This window comes from Carcharhinus amblyrhynchos, chromosome 2 (assembly GCF_965287045.1).
Source record: "Carcharhinus amblyrhynchos chromosome 2, sCarAmb.v2.hapA, whole genome shotgun sequence".
Taxonomy (NCBI): Eukaryota; Metazoa; Chordata; class Chondrichthyes; order Carcharhiniformes; family Carcharhinidae; genus Carcharhinus; species Carcharhinus amblyrhynchos.
The window spans coordinates 50,051,214-50,070,610 of NC_137325.1; the positions used below are offsets into that span (position 1 = coordinate 50,051,214).

A 19,397-nucleotide genomic window follows, 5' to 3' on the forward strand; every position below is an offset into this window, starting at 1 on the left:
TCACTTTTAATAAGCTAGTTTATTTTTTCTCTTTTTGGCCAACACAGACACAATGGGCTGAATGGCCTCTTTTTGCAGCATAACTTTTTTATTGTTCTATGGTTCTAACCTGAGGAGTGCCTGTCACTTTGCCACCTTCCTCACCAGAACCAGCGCAGTTTTCACTATCAAACCCCTGATCTTTCCAATTCCTCTGTGTATTTATGAATTGGGGTATGTTCCTAATATGCCTGTGAGTCAATTTGTTTTCACCTGCCATATCAACAGCATTCTTTGCTCATGAACTTTACGTTCGTCTATGTGGGATCTACCAAAGGGACACCGTTTTTACATACTTGCACCAGAATCAGTTCCTTTAGTCCCTCAAAATCTTATTCAACCATTATCAATTTGTACCATCTATCAAACAACATTTCATTCTTTCTAGAAAATTCCACAAAAGTTTGATTTTGTTTTCTTTTCTAATTCCTATAATTCTGGTTTCTAGACTTTGATACTAACTCAAAAGTATTGAGAACTGCATTCTTTATTCTGTCATAGTCACTTATCGCTCATACACCTTCAAAGCTTTTCCTATGAAAACACTCCGTGGGAATCCAATGTCTTTAGGTCATTTCAGCTTTGTGCCAACTTTTTAAATGACAGAAAGTACAATTCTGCTCCCTCCTCACTAAATTTAGGTAGAAAGGGAATATTCTTTGCCAAATCAAAAGTACAAAGTGTTGGTTCTGGACCATCGTCACCTAAAATCAGAAACGGTGTGCCCTTGGTGCTGCTGAACACATGCTACCGCTGAAATTACCATTACCAGGGAGCAAAAATTGGCCACCATTGTTACTTTTCAAATTACTTCAGCATTAGTAAGTGATGAGAAAATATAACATGTTAACATTTTAATTTTTTTTTTCCTTTGTCTTTCCAAAGGAACGTCTGTTACTGTCATTGCTTCCTGCACATATTGCCATGGAGATGAAGGCTGAAATCATTCAGCGATTACAAGGGCCTAAATCTGGTCACTGCCAACTGGAAAATACAAATAACTTCCACAACTTGTATGTGAAGAGGCACACAAATGTGAGGTATTTTCATTTTTTTCTTAAAACTGTAAAACAGATGCAAGAAAAACGTATCTTGACAATGTTGTAATCTGTTGTAACTGCAAATATTTCAGAAAATGATTCAGTTGCTGCTGATTATTTTTCATGTGTTTTCTGTCTGTACATTTCATGCATTAAATCATAAATCTTGAAAATAACAAACTTTATAATATCACAATTTAACTATTGGGTGGCACTCTGGTACAGTGATTAGCTGGGTTCAATTCCTGGCTTGGGTCACTGTGTGGAGTCTGCACATTCTCCCTGTGTCTGTGTGGGTTTCCTCTGGCTGCTCTGGTTTCCTCCCACAGTCTGAAAGACGTGCTGGTTAGGGGCAATGGCCATCCATGTACCCAAACAGATGCCAGACGTGGTGACTAGGGGAATTTTCACAGTAACTTCATTGCAGTGCTAATGTAAGCCTACTTGTGTCACTGATAAATAAACAAAATAAACAATTATCAAGATTAAAATATGATACACAGAGAGCATTTTCCTGCTTTGTTATTTTGCAAGATGGCTGGCTAATTTGTCTTAGATTCAATTATGGTTAACAAGTCAGATATCTGTTTCAAACTATCAGTAGCAACTCTTTATAAAATTCTAAATATAATCTGCCTTAATAAAATGATGTTTTCTAATTCCCCCATCTGTGTTAAACAAGCATATTACCAGAAGACACCAATACACGTTTCCCTGTTTGTTCAAGAATGTGGTGCTGCTGTTCCTTCTATTTGCTGGCTTTGTATTTTGCCCTTCCCTCTATCATCACAATCTGTATTCTTCATTCATTAATGCAAACCCCATTCCATTGGTCTTGTTCTGGCTGTTCTTTACATTTATATTTTCTCTCTTCCTGTCTGTATTGTTCTCTGACTTTGATTTTCTCTTTGGTCATGATCTTGCTAATTCAACTTTTGAAATGTCATTGCTTCTGTTCAGTTACTTTAAAACTGATTGCCCCTTCCAAAGTGACTGGTATGGAAGGATAAATTAGGCATTTTATCCGTTAAGGTTTAAGGAGGCTTAGTTATCTCCATGACCAAATTGTCTAATACATTTCAATTAAAGATAGAGGAGAGAGGAAAATCTGAACTCCTTTATTTTTCTCACCATCTATTCATGAATAGAGACATTTTAATTTTTGAATTAGGTTCTCATGTATTCCCCCAAGTGTGAGGTCAATTTTTAATGTGACTTGCCACAAACTCTCTTTCAAGTTGAATTAAAAACATTGTTAATGATACATTTAAACACATGATGATGGTGATACACACACCTCAGTTCAGACGGATTCGGCTATTTGAAGTAGGAGTTGCAGAATTTCTTTAAAGTTGAGGTGATGCAGCGAGATGAGGTTGATATACAGAAGCTTGGCCTATTTAGCAGGTGATGGCAGGAATCTTCCAGAGAAACAGGTTTTGGGGAGGTTAATACTTGATGCAGGGGTTTGATCAGCCTGAAATACTACAGTGGTATTTTTAGTTTGGAGGTTAAATAGCAGACTGAGTTATGCATCTTGAAGTGTAATATTAAAACTGTGCAAAGACCAAGCTTAGGTCATGTGATGTTTCCTAGTAACGAATCAGTTGCGGACTAACAAGCAGCTTCTATGCAGTTGGACAAAATCCAATATTTACACTTGGAACTAGATGGTAGTTATTAGTGCCTCTGCTGGTTTAAATGGCTCTCCCTTTGTTACAGGACCAGGCTGGGGAGTCAGATTGATTGCTCCTCCCTGGTTTTATTAATTATAATGTGTCCTCATAAGGGGAGGTGTGAGATTCCACAAGGGTGAGAATTGTTTTTTTTTGTCCTGTACCTGCTATTGGAAATTTCCAGAAACTGTAGCCAGCTTGTGAAATCTAACAGCCATCTGTTGGTTCAGCAAAGTGCAATTTTTAAATAAGTAAAAAGGTGAGGTAGAATTTAAAAGTTTATGATTACTTTCCTGTCTTAGGTACATGACAATGTTTGTGTTATTATGAAATTTTGCACCATAAATGCTTATACTTAAAGTTGAGATGTTCCTATCAGTTGTGCCACTAGAAATGATTCAGCTGAAGTAGAACACCACCCTGGGCTATGCACTGCACTCTCAGCAGCTTTTGGAGCAACCTGCACAGCACAGCAACTTGGGCATCCCCTGCTAGAGGGAATTGAACTCATCCTTACATCACATAGTCCAACTTGCCGATGTGATGGCCCATTTTCCAAATTTGGACATGAAACCCAATTGGATCAATTCACTTGTCACAAACAAAATATCAAGCGTTCAACTGCAAGGTGAGCTCTGCACTAGTATTATTTAAACAGGGAGGTACCTACCTTGCAGGTATGGTGATTTTGAAGAACTGTGTAATCGTAAAATACCTGGAAGGTTTATGGAGTGTTTCTGAAAGTGCTGTGGTTGGTTCCTGGATTAAGATAGGGCAGAGGAGAAGGTGGCATATCTACACAAAGGCTGCAATGTTCATGGGTGTTGGAGTAGAATTGCTTCTGAGTCTACAGCTTGACAGAGAGATGGGGCAGAACTCCAGAGAGGGCAAGCCTTGCATGGTGCCTTTTAACAATCTGGAATCAGACCGCCACATGCACCATGACTGGAGTATGTCAGACAGGTTACTCAATTCACCCAGCATGCCAAACAGCACTCTTTTGTGTGTTACCGATTGAAGCTCTCATCTTTATCCTCTGCAGCAAAACTCATCTGTAACTTCACCCTCCAGGAAGCTGGCACGTAAATCATCCTTTTCATGTAACATGGATGGATCTATGAGCATGAAGCCATTTTTCTGTTCAGGTGCTATATTTTCCTTGTTGAGAATTGCAGCAAAAGCCTAGTGTGATCTACTGTACATCATTTAACAGGGACAGATTGCCTTTAAGAACAGAAAGCTGTCTGCATCACAAGCTATCACCAAATGATACTCAGCTCACTGCTGAGTGCAATAGTAGCCAGCTGTGTGCTCTGAGCTATAATTATGGAAATTAGATGGCAGCATGCTTTTCATATGTTGCCTACCTCTGCTAGCACTTGTGAGGGCATGTCATGTATTATCACTTCCCCAATATCTGAATAACAGTAGTTTCGTTTTTAGCCCAAAATTTACCCTTATAATATAACTGATGACAAAAGGTATGAATGGAATTTTGAGCTGAATAATCTGTTTAGTTACATCTGTTTTTTTTTTGTGTAAAGTTAAAAACCAATCGTGACCTTTCATGTGATAGTCGGTGTTTAATTGTCTATGTTAGGGGTTGAAATTGTATTTTATAATACTGGAGCTCTTGTGATATTGCACACTGTAAATCCTCATTCTTCTGTTTCTCTTCCTGTGTCTTTTTTTTACTCTTGAGCATATGTCACTGTCTTTTTCTACACTGCCTCCATTCATTCGAGTAGGCGGTGGCGAATGACATGGCACAGTGAGATTTCATGTGCAGAACGACCTCGGGACAAGCAAGATGTGAATTCCTACATGTTAATCATTCAATTTGAGCATTGTTCATGTGGATTTTGTCAATTCATTTTGATTCCACAAGTTTCCCTGGCTTCCTGCAACTCATTAGTGAAAGGAAAGCCAGAAGACAGCAGCAATTGAGGGGGTAAAGTCAGAATAGAAATATACAGTTAAATATTCAGTACCCAAAGCTACCTTCTTCTGTGCTTATGTGAGGGTTTATTCACAGAAATGCCAAGAAGTTAATTTGCATCCTTAGGAGACCTCATTTCAGAGATCAGAACAGTGCAGGTGTTGCTTACACTGCGTTACTGATAACCTCTCTGTCATGCTGTAGACTCAGAAGCAATTCAATTCCAACACCCATGAATTATGAAAATTAGATGGCAGCATTCTTTTCATGTGTTGCCTACCTCTGCCAGGTGATGAGCAGCTGCCCTTCAATAGTAGCAGGAGCAGAAGCACTAACCTACCACTAACAACTGGAGCCCTGCATGAGTGAGGGATTAAACACACAGGAGTAGCTTGCAGGATGCTACAGGTAGCACATAGATTTTACAAGCAGTGAATAAACTTCCTGGCACATCAGAACACCACTACCTGTATGGTCCAGGCAGATACTTATAGCCTGCTGGAACAAGTTCTGCTGCCAAGTCAGCCTGATAGCCATGCTTTACCAGTTGTTGTCCCAAGGTCATTCTGCACATGAAGTTTCACTGTGCCATGTCATTCACCACTGCCTACTCAAGTGAATGGAGACAGTGTAGAAAAAGACAGTGACATATGTTCAAGAGTAAAAAAAAAGACACAGGGAGAGAAACAGAAGAATGAGGACTTACAGTGTGCAATGTCACAGGAGCTCCAGTATTATAAAGTACAATTTCAACCCCTAACATAGACAATTAAATATTGACTATCACATGAAAGGTCATCATTGGTTTTTAACTTTACAAAAAAAATACAGATGTAACTAAGTAAGTAATTCAGCTCAAAATTCCATTTATACCTTTTGTCATCAGTTATGTTAAAAGGATAAATTTTGGGCTAAAAATGGAACTGTATTGCTATTCAGATATTGGGGAAGCGATAATACATGACATGCTCTCACAAGTGCTAGCAGAGGTAGGCAACACATAAAAAGAATGCTGCCAACTAATTTTCATAATTCATGGGCGTTGGAATTGAATTGTTTCTGAGTCTACAACATGACAGAGAGATGGGGCAGAGACTCCAGAGAGGGCAAGCCCTGCACAGTGCCCTTTAACAATCTGGAATCAGATTGCTACATGCACCTTGACTGGAAGATATCAGACAGGTTACTCAATTCATCCAGCATGTCTCAACTATGCTTTGAGGTTTGTGAGAGAAATTTGCCCGATTTTGCAGCAAGTGACACGTAAGTGTGTTAAGAAAAGTGACTGCTCACTTCATTGCCACATTGGACAATTATGAAAAAGAATAAAAGAAAGACTGACGTTTATATAGTGTCATCAATACCCCAGCATGTTCCAATGCACTTTACAACCAATTAATTTCTTTTGAAGTGGAGTCACTGTTGAAATGTATAAAATGTGATAGCCACTGGGCACAATAAGCTCACCACAAAGAGCAATGTGGTAACTACCAGATTGTCTTTTTATGTGACTTTGATTGAGGGTTAAGTATTGTTAGGACACCTGAAATAACTGTCCTGCTCTTCTTTGAAAAAGAACTCCACTGCTCTTCTTCAAAATAATACAGGAGAATCTTTTACACCTATTATGCCAGGTATGGCTTTGTCTAAAAGATGGCACCTTCATCAATGCAGCAGTCCCTCAGTATTCTACTGGAGTGTCAGCTTAGACTTCTGTCCCCAAGTAGGTCTTGAACCCACAACTTTGTGACTTAAGAGGTGAGACTGCTGTCATTTGAGCCATCTTTATGAATTTCATATCTGATGAGACCAGTCACAAAGAGTGACCACTCAGTTTATAGCTGTGGCTGGATTCCCATGAGTGCATGGCATGATTGACTGTACACGTGACACTTAAGATACCCATATATCACCGAGAAACATTCATCAAATGCAAGGGCTTCCAAATCATCAATGTATAACTGGTGTGCAACCATAGAAAAATATTCATGCAGGTGTGCACAAGATTCTCATGCAGACTCCCAATATACTTTTGTCTTGCACCAATGCTCACTCCCTCATCTTTTTTCACAATAAAGCAGTGTTACTAACAGGCTACTTGGAGACAAGAGATACCCACTTAAAACATAGTTGATGACGCTTTTCAGAAACTTGAGGAATGAGGCCAGGAGTGATATGACAACTGCTGTATGAGCACTATATGCATAACTCTATGCAGCTACAAACATTTAGTCCTCTTGTTCCTAACATTTCCACTTGGTACTCACTGTTGTTGTGTGAGTTGCCAGGTGAAATCCTGTCCATCTATCTTACAAATTATCTCTGAGCCTGCATGAGATCTGTGATGGTGTAGTCTCTCCTAAGGGTGACAGCGGTGACCTGGGCCACCTCCTGTAGGATGTGTGAAGGCTCTGTGGGAAGTGAGTGCTGACAAGGTAACAACTTTGAAATTATCATTATGCATATTGTTATGCAGCCTCACTGATATTATGTGTGAGAGTGTTCCAACCTGAAACATTAGTCTCCTGTGGTGTATTTTCTTCTGGATATTAGTGAGAGACATTTGCGGAAACTGTGAGAATTCAGACCACTCTTTAATTAAGCAACAGTAAAAGTATTTATTATTAACTTATTATTATCAGCATTAAAAGTAGAAGAAAGATAATGAACACTACAACAAACAATTTTATACTTCGGCAAATCAACAGTAAGCACTTAATACCTCAAAGACCAAAAGTATCACATACTTAAACTCTGCGAAGACTCCCATTTCCCAAACAACAACCATAAACCTAGCGGTCAAACCTAGCCAGTTATTACTACACTGTACAGCTTAAGTGACAGGACTTGGAAATGGTCTTCAATTCAGCAAAGGAAATGATCATTTGCACAAATTGGCTTTCCTTTGGTACTTCATCTCCAGCTGAGTTGTTTCTTGAAGGTGGTTGCCCATCTCCACTGCTCTTCTGTTGCCTTCAGCCCTTAATCTCTAGTTGCTGCTTCTTAAAATACCTCACCTTTCTCTAAGCTGCTTACTGCCTCACATTGCTCTGACTACTAATTGTATCAACTGCAAAGAATACCCCATTCCCTGTTCTTTCCCTTTTCCGAGTTGTTCAAACACAGTTTACAAAATATATGGCATCCTATATTTCATGATAACATCAGCATGCTTCATTCTTGTTTGATCTCAAGTCAGTATGAGTAAGTGTTATATGCCTTCTAGAGATCTGATATCTAATTGTGTCACAAGGTAGTTGGGAAGCACCGACCTACTTTTCCAACAGCCAGGCAGGCCAAGACTCCGCTGTTTTATAGCTGCTGCTCCTCTGTACATCTTAGCCTTGAGATGGCTGGAGGGCACTTCAGATCTCTGCCTCTCTTCTTTAAGGAAGCAGGAAGAGACTTAGGACCCTATTTTACCATTTTGATTCTAAATGCTGGGTAGACTCGAAACTGGGAGTGTTTCAGATCCGACTTTTAGACCCGTTCACACTTTGCCAGCAAAAATATCAGTGATTCCAAATTGTGCTGCAGAAGCCGGTGGGCCAAAACATGCCCAAACCCTGCAGCTGTGATCAGTGCCTCTAACTGCGCATGTGCAGAAAAAAAAGATAGAATGCTGTTCCCGTCCCACATCCCTCCCAGGCTGGATAATGCCTCCCCATAGCCCCCACAGACATTGCCCCATCCCCACAACATTACTGACCATCTTAACAACACCACCTGCTGCCACCCAGACCAATCATAGGCCCCTCCCTTCTTACCTCCACTGATCTCAGGCAGAGTGGTGGCGGACTCCCTTCCCCCGCACCAATCTCAGGCAGAATGGCAGCAGACACCCCCTTCCCCCCATGATCTCAGGCTGAAGAGCAGCAGACCCCCATTTCCTCCCACCGATCTCAAGCAAAGTGGCACCGGACCCATCTTCCCACCCCCCCCTCAACCACCACCAATCTCAAGCAGAGAGCCGTCAGGTGCTAGGCACCTACTTTTTCATTAACTGGAGTGCCGGAATCGGACTTCTATGGAGCATGTCTGTTCGCATCAATTCTAGATGGGTGAACATGGCAGTAAAGGGGGAAGATTGGGCCATTTTTGGGCTTTGATAAAGGGGAAACTCACAATTCTCACCTCATACCTGACTTTATCAAATTTTCACGCAGCGCATTGGTAAAATCAGGCCCCTAGAGTTTAATGGCATGTGTTGAATGAATGGATGGGGAATATTTGTAGAATGACTACGAAAAAGTATTGTCAGTTCATAAAACGCAGAATAAATGAAAGATCAGGTGAGTATATGCCTTGGGATAAAATCAAAGTCTAGGTTTGTATTGATTAAAAAGATTGAGATTTGACACAGACTAAGAAAGGAGCTCAAAAATGATGCTCGAGAAGAAGAAACAACATTAAGATCAGTCTCTATGTTGATTGCTACTCCAGGCTGCAAAATGCTGTCAGAATAATAAAATAAATACAACCGATCACTGTATGATCAATTTTTTTTAGTGCATGGGTGATTTGTTTAAGTGCATGACCCCTTTAAATATTTTTGCATGAGGAGAAAGAGGCTGACTTGTGTCTAGCCCGTGTGGGAACTTTCAGGTTGTCACATAGTTCAGATGGAACATTGCAAAATGATAATGTAAAACAGTCAGTTGGTTGTACAGAACTTGAATATTGCTAAAAAGAGAGACATGTTGCTCTTTTGTCTTGCACTCATCAGGGAAAAAGCAAGAATGCCAAATTTCAAGTTTTCATGACAATTTATACTATAGAATAAAAGGTTGCTGATTGGTTGGCAAGTTGACTCTGATTGGCTAAGCTGTGCCCATGGAGGAAGCAATAGGAACTGAGAATGAGGGAGTTGGAGTGGGAATCAAGGTATCTGTTCTGATCCATCCATGCAAGACATAGCCTGAAATATCTAATCAATTCCCACCCATTAAGGAAGAATCTCTGTCCAGAGACTTTGCCCTGCCTGTGGAGGATCCTCAATCTCCTTCATCAGCTCATATTTTTTAGTCTCAGCAGCAATTAGAGGAGTCACAGCTGCATGACTTAAAGTGTGAACATATATAAAGTGCAAAGAGAGAAAAGCAGTTAACAGAGTAAGAAGACAACCCAATGATACATTCAGTACTCCACAGTGATACAGCCACTTCCACGCTTAGTCAACCCTAGGGGGTGATTCTCCCAAAATTGACGGGATAACTATTCTAAACCCCGTCTGTTCTGATAGTTCAACTTCTTACCTGAATCTCCGTATTCTGTGCACTGCAGAGGTCCCAGTCATGAATCTCATTAAAACCCAGAGGGCGGGGCCTATTCGTATCAGAATCTGACAGAATCAGGACCTCAGCAGTGCTGCCACTCCAGCAACTACCCCCCCTTCCCCATCCCCCACAGCCTGATCACAACCCCAATAGCAATTCCCAGGCCAGCCCTGACCCCCCCCCCCCAACCCAGAGTGCCCTAATGCCCAGGTCCCACCCCCTAGCAATGGTGATCACCCCATCCCCTCATCTTGGCAGACACCCCCACCCCCCCGCTGACCTCCCCCAGGTCAGATATCCCCGCCCCCCCCCCCCCCCCCCCCCACCACCGAGGCAGGCCCTACCCCTCGGCAGACCACCCCTACCTCCCCCACCCACCCCAATCGCTGCCCTCCTTCCTTCCCAGACCGATCCTGTCTACAAAGTGGCAGTGGGACCCCCCACCCCACTGATCACCGCTAGGCTCTGCCCAAAATAGGCCCCACCTCCTTGGCACTGCTCGATGCCTGGTGGGCAGTGCCAAGGTGTCCCCGGGCATGGGCACTTTGCCCCTTGGGCAGTGCCAGGGAGCACAGACTGGCAATGCCTGGGTGCCCATACCCAGGGGCACCACCCCCCGCCACCTGACCCGTCGGGGGACCCCGATTGCATCTCCCTTCATTCCAACGGGGTCTCCCACTAGTTCCCCAAAGATGGGGAGCTAATCTGAACCCTGCCAGAATGGAATACTCCTGGCAGGGTGGAAGATTCGATCGGAACCTTAGAAGTCCCAATAATTAACAAAAATACATATTTAAAATTTATTAATTACAGATTTAAGTTACTTACCTGCCTTCCCGCAGGTTTCCAGTGTGATCTGGCCAGTGAGTGCTCACCAGATCTGGGAGATGCGCATGTGTTTCCCACGCATGCACAAATCCCCGTTCAAGGGTACAGACACGCATCGCCCAGCCAGACCCACCAGAAAAGTGGTGGGCCGCAATGGGAGAATTGCAGCCCTGTGCACTGGTCCATTTGAAGCCTTAGAAAAGGTGAAGGCAGGTTATTCATAGAATCTCTACAGTGCAGAAGGAGGCCATTCAGCCCATTGAGCCTGTACTGACCACAACCTCACCCAGGCCCTATTCCCGTAACCCCACGTATTTACCTTGCTAATCCGCTGACACTAGGGTCAATTTAGCATGTCCAATCAACCTAACCCACGCATCTTTGGACTGTGGGAGGAAACCAGAGCACTCGGAAGAAACCCATGCAGACAAGAGGAAAACTCCACACAAACAATGACCCGAGGCTGGAACTGAATCCAGCTCCCTGGCGCTGTGAGGCAGCAGTGCTAACCACTGTGTCACCTTGCATCAAGAAGGTGCCTGAGGGGACTGGAAAACAATCCCAACAATTGTTTCCCTCCGCTATTGCAAAATTCAGCCCTTGATCTCTGCCTAGAAGTTACAAGAAGTGATTGTGTAGACATTTACTAAGGACACAAATCATACTCTCTTACAGCTCATATTAAGGCTCATACATGAATATTGCCTTTTTGTGTGTTTGTGTGAGATATTAGAAGGTGACCGGTGCAACTAACATTTAGGCCACACAGATGCCAGCCAATGGCCATTTCCATCATGAGATAACCTTAGCATCGCAACAGTCAACCTAACCATCTTGACATTCAATGGCATTCTCATCATTGAATCCCTGGACATCATCCATCGGGGGATATCATTGACTAAAAGCTTAACTGGATCAGCTGCACAAATATTGTGGCTAGAAGAACAGGTCAGATGTTATGAATTCTGTGGCATGTAACTTATCTCCTGATTCTCCAAAGCCTTTCCACTGACAGAAGCCATAGACCAAGAGTGTGATGGAATATATTCCATTAACCACACAATTGCAGCTCCAGCAACTCTCACGAACAGCGTCCCAAGCAAAACAGCATCTCTACATTGGCATCAAATTCACTACCTTAAAAATGCATACTCTTTACCACCAACACATTGTGGCAACCATCATTGCTTCTTCAGCTGTTCTTTCCAAAATTTGCAATCTTCATCACTGAGAAGAACAAGGACAGTAAGAAGCCTTACAACACCAGGTTAAAGTCCAACCAGTTTATTGGCTAGTAAACCCACAAGCTTTCGGAAACGCTGTTCCTTCGTCAGGTGTGTGGAAAGTTCCACACAACGTTTCCGAAAGCTTGTAGGTTTACTATCAAATAAACTGGTTGGACTTCAACCTGGTGTTGTGAGACTTCTTACTGTATTTTGAGGGGCATCTTGAGGGGAACTGCTTGATAGAGCAGACGCAGCACGGTTTTGTTAAGGGGAAGTCGAGTCTGACAAATTTATTGGAGTTCTATGAGGATGTGTCTAGGGCGGTGGATAGAGGCGAGCCGGTGGATGTGGTCTTTCTTGATTTTCAGAAGGCGTTTGACAAGGTACCTCACAAGAGGTTATTGCAGAAGGTAAGGGGGCATGGAGTTGGGGGTAGGGTGTTAGCGTGGATAGAGGATTGGTTGTCAAATAAGAGGCAGAGAGTGGGAGTCAATGGGTGCTATTCGGATTGGCGGTTGTTGACTAGTGGAGTGCCCCAGGGGTCGGTGCTGGGGCCTCAGCTATTTACCATTTATATAGATGATCTGGAGGAGGGAACCAAGTGTATGGTGTCAAAATTTGCTGGTGACACCAAGATTGGTGGAACGGCAAATTGCGCGGAGGGTGGTGAGAATCTGCAGAAGGATCTAGATAGGCTGGGCGAATGGGCCAGGAACTGGCAAATGGAATTTAATGTTGGCAAGTGCGAGGTGGCCCACTTTGGTAGGAATAATGGTAGGAAGGACTATTACTTAAGTGGCGAAAAACTGCAGCAGGCAACGGTGCAGAGGGACCTCGGGGTCCTTGTGCATGAGTTGCAAAAACCCAGCCTGCAGGTGCAGCAGGTGGTCAGGAAGGCAAATGGGATGCTGGCCTTCATAGCGAGGGGGATTGAATATAAAAGTAGGGAGGTCTTGCTGCAGCTGTATAGGGCACTGGTGAGGCCGCAGCTGGAGTACTGTGTGCAGTTTTGGTCGCCGCACTTATGCAAGGATATTTTGGCCTTGGAGGGAGTGCAGAGGAGGTTTACTAGGCTGATGCCGGAGTTGAGGGGGTTGAGCTATGAGGAGAGACTGAATAAACTAGGCTTGTACTCGTTAGAGTTTAGAAGAATGAGGGGAGATCTCATTGAGACATATAAGATGATGAATGGGATGGATAGGATAGAGGTGGAGAGACTCTTCCCGCTCAGAAAGGACAGTAGGACTAGGGGGCACAGCCTCAAGATAAAGGAGGGGCAGTTTAGAACAGAGTTGAGGGGGAACTTCTTCACTCAAAGGGTGGTGAATCTCTGGAATTCTCTGCCCGTTGAAGTGGTGGAGGCTGCCTCGCTAAATATTTTTAAGACGCGGGTTGATGGGTTTTTGATAAGCAAGGGGATTGAGGGTTATGGGGAGAGGGTGGGAAAGTGGAACTGAGCCACGACAGATCAGCCATGATCTTATTGAATGGCGGGGCAGGCTCGAAGGGCTAGATGGCCTACTCCTGCTCCTACTTCTTATGTTCTTATTTACCCCAGTCCAACGCCGGCATCCCCACATCAAGAACAAGGACCGTAGGCACACAGAAACAGCATGAGCTGCATGTTCCCTTCTATGCCACACACCATCCTAACTTGGAAATACGTCTTCGGTCATTGTCACTGGGCCAAAATTTTGGAACCCTCTATATTACAGCATTGTGGTGTAACTACATAGATGTACCACAGCAGATCAGGAAGGTATCACACAACGACCTTCTCAGGGGTGATTAGGAGTGGACAATAAACCTTCTTTTGCCTCTGGTCTCCACATTCCATGAATATTAAAAATAATAATTTATATTCACTGATGATTGGCAATGGAGATGTTTGAATAGAAATCTTCATGTTCATCTTCATTCTAATAAGATGACCTAGTTTAAAATGCTGCATAGTTTCCACTAGACTTAAGCTCGCATATATCAAAAGGGATGGATAGCAGAAAAGTAATACCTTTAAACAATATAAGTAAGGATAGCAATTACTATGGGTAACACAGTAAGTATCTGTGTGAAAATCAGTTTGGAGTATTCAAAGTTCCTGAAATGGGTAAGGATATCTATTCTGAAAAGTTCAGTCAGACAGAATATCATAAACAATTATGGAAAGGGAAACCTGGGTGCCCACCCACAATTAAGAAGTGCCCCTATTATGGTAAATGTCACATGATGACTGCATTTTACGTGCAGACACATATTCAGATGGCAATTTTAAAGGTCGGTGTTTTTATTATGGGAAATAAAACTACTCCGCTAGATGAGTACAACATGAAATATCTTCTGATGTCTTTTTAGTGAGCTTGTAATTAAACATATATTTTGGAAAAGAAGTGATTAAAAACGTGATGAATAAGACAGGTTCCTATTCTGTTCACCAACATGATAATGTGTCTTTTGTCATTGTTTCTATACAATTATATATCCTCCAACTCGGAGAATAAAAGACAATATCCATTTAGTACCCTTTCAACAACAACTTAAGTTTATATAGTGCCTTTATAAAATATCTTTAGGCACTTTGCAACAGCATTATAAACCAAAACATGCCACGGAATCACATAAGAAGATATTGGGTGGGACTTTCTGGCTGCTTCTGCTGGTAGGATCTTCCAGTCCGATCTGTCATGGATTCTTTGTAGCGGGACCAGAAAATCCCCCCGACATCAATGGTGGGCTATCTTTGCCACAGAAGGTGGAAAATCCTGCCCATGATGCCAAATCACCAAAAGCTTGATCAAAGAGATAGGCTTTAAGGATGGCCTTAAAGAATGGAAGCAAGATAGAGAGGCAGAGAGGTGTGGGGAGTGAATTCCTGAACTTGGAGCCTAAACAACTAAATAAACATGACTTTTAATGGAGTAATTTAAATAGAGATGATTGAGAGGCCAGATTTCGCAGAGATCAGATATCTTGAACAGTTGTGGGGCTGGAGAAGGTAACAAAGACTGGGGGGCTGAGGTCATGGAGATATTTGAATACAAGATTGAGAATTTTGAAATCAAGACATTTCTTGAATGTGAATCAATACAGGTCAGCAAGCACAGGGACTTGAAGTAGTAGAGACCAGGGCGCTATGGCCACACCAGAGGGACCGGAGGACATAGAAGCCCCCAGGAGTTGAAGGCAGGGACCAGCAGTGCAGGTGGTGTCTATCTGGCATCCAGGCAGTGCCTATCTGGCACTATAAGTATGCCAGGGGCAGTGCCAAATGGGTGGAGCTATGATGAGAGTATGCACAATGATGTGGGGACTTATGCAGAAGAGAGTCGGTAAGGGGGATGACTGTGCAGACAGGAGCTCTGTCAGAGAGCTGGTTGTACAGTTGGGGGAGAGGTGGAGGATGCGTAACAGGAAGGACATGTTGAGGGTGTCGGGGGTCCTGATGTTTCATGCCAGTTGTTGTGGGGTAGCAATACACTGATGATGAAGGAAGTGTCCGATGTCCATTGTGGGGGGAAAGGGAGGTGGTATGAGAGAAGGTCTCCTGATTCACTGGGAAATCTGACAAAGTGCCAGAAGATTGAAATTCAGAGCTCCCCCAAAAGACAGGTGTGGAACACACCCATTTTCATATATTATGTCACTTTGGGAGGATTCTATCCAATATGTCTGTCATAACTTGTTAAATAATGCTGAAGCTAGTCTGGGATGAGCCCAACAAATAAAGCTTGAGAGACATATTTCATTGATAATACTAAACAATATCCTAACACACACGAGCCTCACAACGCTGTATCCTCAGCCCCTTACTAGACTCCATATACATCTATGACTGTGTGGTCAAATTCCCCTCCAACTTGATTTCTAAGTTTGTTAATGACACCACTGTAATGGGTCGGATCTCAAAAAATGATGAGACAGAGTACAAGAAAGAGATAGAGAAGCTGGTGAATTGGTGCGACAACAATAATCTCTCCCTCAATGTCAGCAAAACAAAGGAGATAGTCAGCGATTCCGGAAGTGTAGCGGAAGACATGTCCCTGTCTACATCAACAGGGATGAAGTGGAAATCATCAAGTGCTTCAAACTTCTAGGTGTCCAGATGACCTGTCCTGTCCTGGTCCCTCCACTCTGATGCTATAGTTAAGAAAGCCTAAAAATGCCTCTACTTTCTCAGGAAGCTAAGGAAATTTGACATATCGGCTACGACTCTAACCAATTCTTACAGATGCACCATAGAAAGCATTCTTTCTGGATGTGTCACAGCTTGGTATGGCTCTTGCTCTAGTTTCAAGACCACATGAAACTACAAAGGGTCGTGGACAAAGCCCAGTCCATCATACAAACCAGCCTCCCATCCATTGGGTCTGTCTACACTTCCTGCCGCCTTGGAAAAGCAGCCAGCATAATCAAGCACCCCATGCACCACAGACATATGCTCTTCCATTTTCTTCCATGGGGAAAAAGATACAAAAGTCTGAGGTCATGTACCAACTAACTCAAGAACTTCTTTCCTGCTGCCACCAGACTTCAAAGAGTGGACCTACCTCATATTAAGTTGATCTTTCTCTATGACTGTAACACTACATTCTGTAACCTCTTCTTTCCTTCTCTATGCACAATATGTCTGTATAGCATGCAAGAAACAATACTTTTCATAGTATACAAATACATGTGACAATAATAAATCAATCAAATCAGAATTGTCTGGAGAACTTACTGAAGGAGAGGATACAAATCTGCCACTGCGTCATTATTAAATCTAAGCCTCCTTATACATATCTCTATGATCATTATTAGATAGCTTTGTCTGGTGTGGTAGACTTGCGACATAATTCATTTGCAAGACTTGATGGCACAGATTCTTTTCTGCCTGACATCATGCTCAGCATTTTCCTATTCTCATAGCTCTTCCTCGAGCAAATCCAATGCGAAGAAGGCATTTATGCAGTTCCCAGAGTGTGCGAGCACAGGAATATTGGCAGAAAATTTGCAGCACCATCCTTTCAAAGTTACAAATTAGTGCTCTTAGCAAAGGTTTCTTAAAATAGAAATGCATATTTGGAACATTGCCACAGAGGCCAGCATACCTACTTGGTTTTTCTACCCGTGAATTTTAATGTGGAAGCTCTCTGCCATAAGTATAATTTGTGAAAAAAAACCCTCAAAAACATCAATGTTTCCATTTCATCCTCATCTGCAACATCCATTTCATGCAATGGAACAGAATGCATTATTTGATAGTGATATATGTAAGCTGAACGCTTATAGTAATTTCTCAGAAATTAGGCGTTTTTGGAGTTCAAGCAATGTTAGACAATACTGAAGGGTCCACATATTTTTATTTTGTTTTAGTATTTGGAGGAGAGCAGTATATCAATAAGAATATGTAGCTTAAGTATACAAGCAGTTGTACTGAAAATAATGTAGCATATTGACTAACTATCTCTTTGTGTACTTGTTTATAATTTGAACTTAAAATTTGGCACTTACATTGAGAATTTTCTACCAGTAGTAGAAATTGCATTTATGCAATTTAACATAATTAAAATAATTTAACATAATAAAATAATTTAACATAGAATATAGAACACTACAGCACAAACAGGTTCTTCAGCCCACGAGTTGCACTGATCATATCCTTATCTACCAGGCCTATCTATAACCCTCAATCCCATTAAATCCCATGTACTCATCCAGAAATCTCTTAAAAGACCCCAACAAGTTCCCCTCCACCACCACCGACGGCAGCCGATTCCACTCACCCACCACCCTCTGAGTGAAAAACTTACCCCTGACATCTCCTCTGTACCTACTCCCCAGCACCTTAAACCTGTGTCCTCTCGTTATGACCACTTCAGGCCTGGGAAATAGCCTCTGAAAATCTGATCTATACCTCTCAACATCTTATACATATTGACTAACTATCTCTTTGTATATATATGTGTAATTTGAACTTAAAATTTGGCATTTCTATTGACAATTTTCCACCAGTGGTACAAATTGCATTTATGAATTGGCTCAAAAGTGTTGTTATAATTTGGTCAGCAATATAATTCTTGAGTGCAAAAAGTGGCAGAAACGAGACCAGAATGAAAAGAAAATGCAAATTCTGGAAGATTTCTGGATATTCATTAGCAACTGTGCAATGAAATTATGGGCAGAATTTAAAAATCCCTTCCCCAGTGGCAAATTTGAAGGCAAGGGTCATCTAATCAGGTGAAGGATGGGGAATGGGGACCCTGTTGCCTTCCTACCTCTGCTTGATTAAATTTGGGTAGGAAGGCCCATGAATCTCTTCCTGCAAGGATGTAATTGAGGTCATTAGTGGCAATTAATGCCCACTTAAAGACCTTATCCCAACATGGTTGCAGAGTCTCTATGTGGGGAGGTAACAAAATTGCTTGCAGTTTTACAGCATGTGAGGGAGAAGGGGAAGCAATGGTGGTCCTCCTTCAAAGGCACTGATCGAGGGACCTGGTATTAGGAAGGGACTGATCACTGAGAGCCACCCCCCTCCCTTTCTTCTGACCTCATCCACCATCCCTAATGAGAAACCCCCTCCCTGTGATATTCATCCCATCCTGGACTCAGCTATGTGCTGGGAGCCTATGCTGGGAACATTACCGGCAACAACCATGATTTCTAATGGGCGATAAAGTGCGGTAGCTCTCAGGGGGAGTAATTTCTGCCCCAAGGGCCTAAATCCCAGGGATGGCCTGAAGGTGTCTGGTTAAGTGCCTGATCGGAAGGGTTGCTACTGGTTCTGCAGTCAGCAGGTGAGACCCGTGATGCCAACGTTAAGTTCAGCCCCATATATCAGCATGCCAGCTGCAACCCTTTGTCAGAACTAAAAATGGAAAAAATAAGCCAATATTTAAGCAGAATTGAAAAAGGGTGAAGAAGATACACATAGAAGAGGTTAATGGGTTTAATAACCTTGAAACTGCAGGAAAAACAAGAAAGTGTTTTATGTATCATGTCAATGAAGCAATGAAAAGTCAAGGAATTTGCTGATGAAAATACCATGTGAACATCTAAACCATTATTACTGTTCAAATCAGCTTACAACTGTAAAAGATGCTTTGTGATTTGTGAAAATGGCACTTTGTTCTTAACATCCCCATAACAGTCACATAGTTGCTGCATTGGCACATAAATTGTGCAATAATCTCATCAAAGATACTATCTACTAACTAACAGCAGAAGTACAATTTTAACAGTGTTAACATAAATACAATTTTAACAATTGCTACTAATTGCTATTTGCCCAGGAAGAGAACAATTAAAAGCTTTAAATTTTATTCCTTCAGGTTGTGGATTATTATTTGAGATTTGAAAAATGCTAAGTTTTACATTTCTACATGTTTTCTTCA

The 19,397-nt window shown here is 42.2% G+C and overlaps 1 protein-coding gene across 5 annotated transcripts in view; it reads left to right on the forward strand.

Annotated features, from left to right (window-relative positions):
* adcy2b (adenylate cyclase 2b (brain)) overlaps positions 1-19,397 on the forward strand; it is a 668,382-nt gene that overhangs the window by 500,431 nt on the left and 148,554 nt on the right. For all 5 annotated transcript variants that reach the window (XR_013888839.1, XM_080205342.1, XM_080205332.1 and 2 more), the window contains exon 6: positions 925-1,079. Coding sequence is in view for 4 of the 5 variants with exons in the window: in XM_080205342.1 (XP_080061468.1) it covers positions 925-1,079 (155 nt within the window). In the remaining variant the exon portion in view is untranslated. The remainder of the gene's footprint in view (positions 1-924; positions 1,080-19,397) is intronic.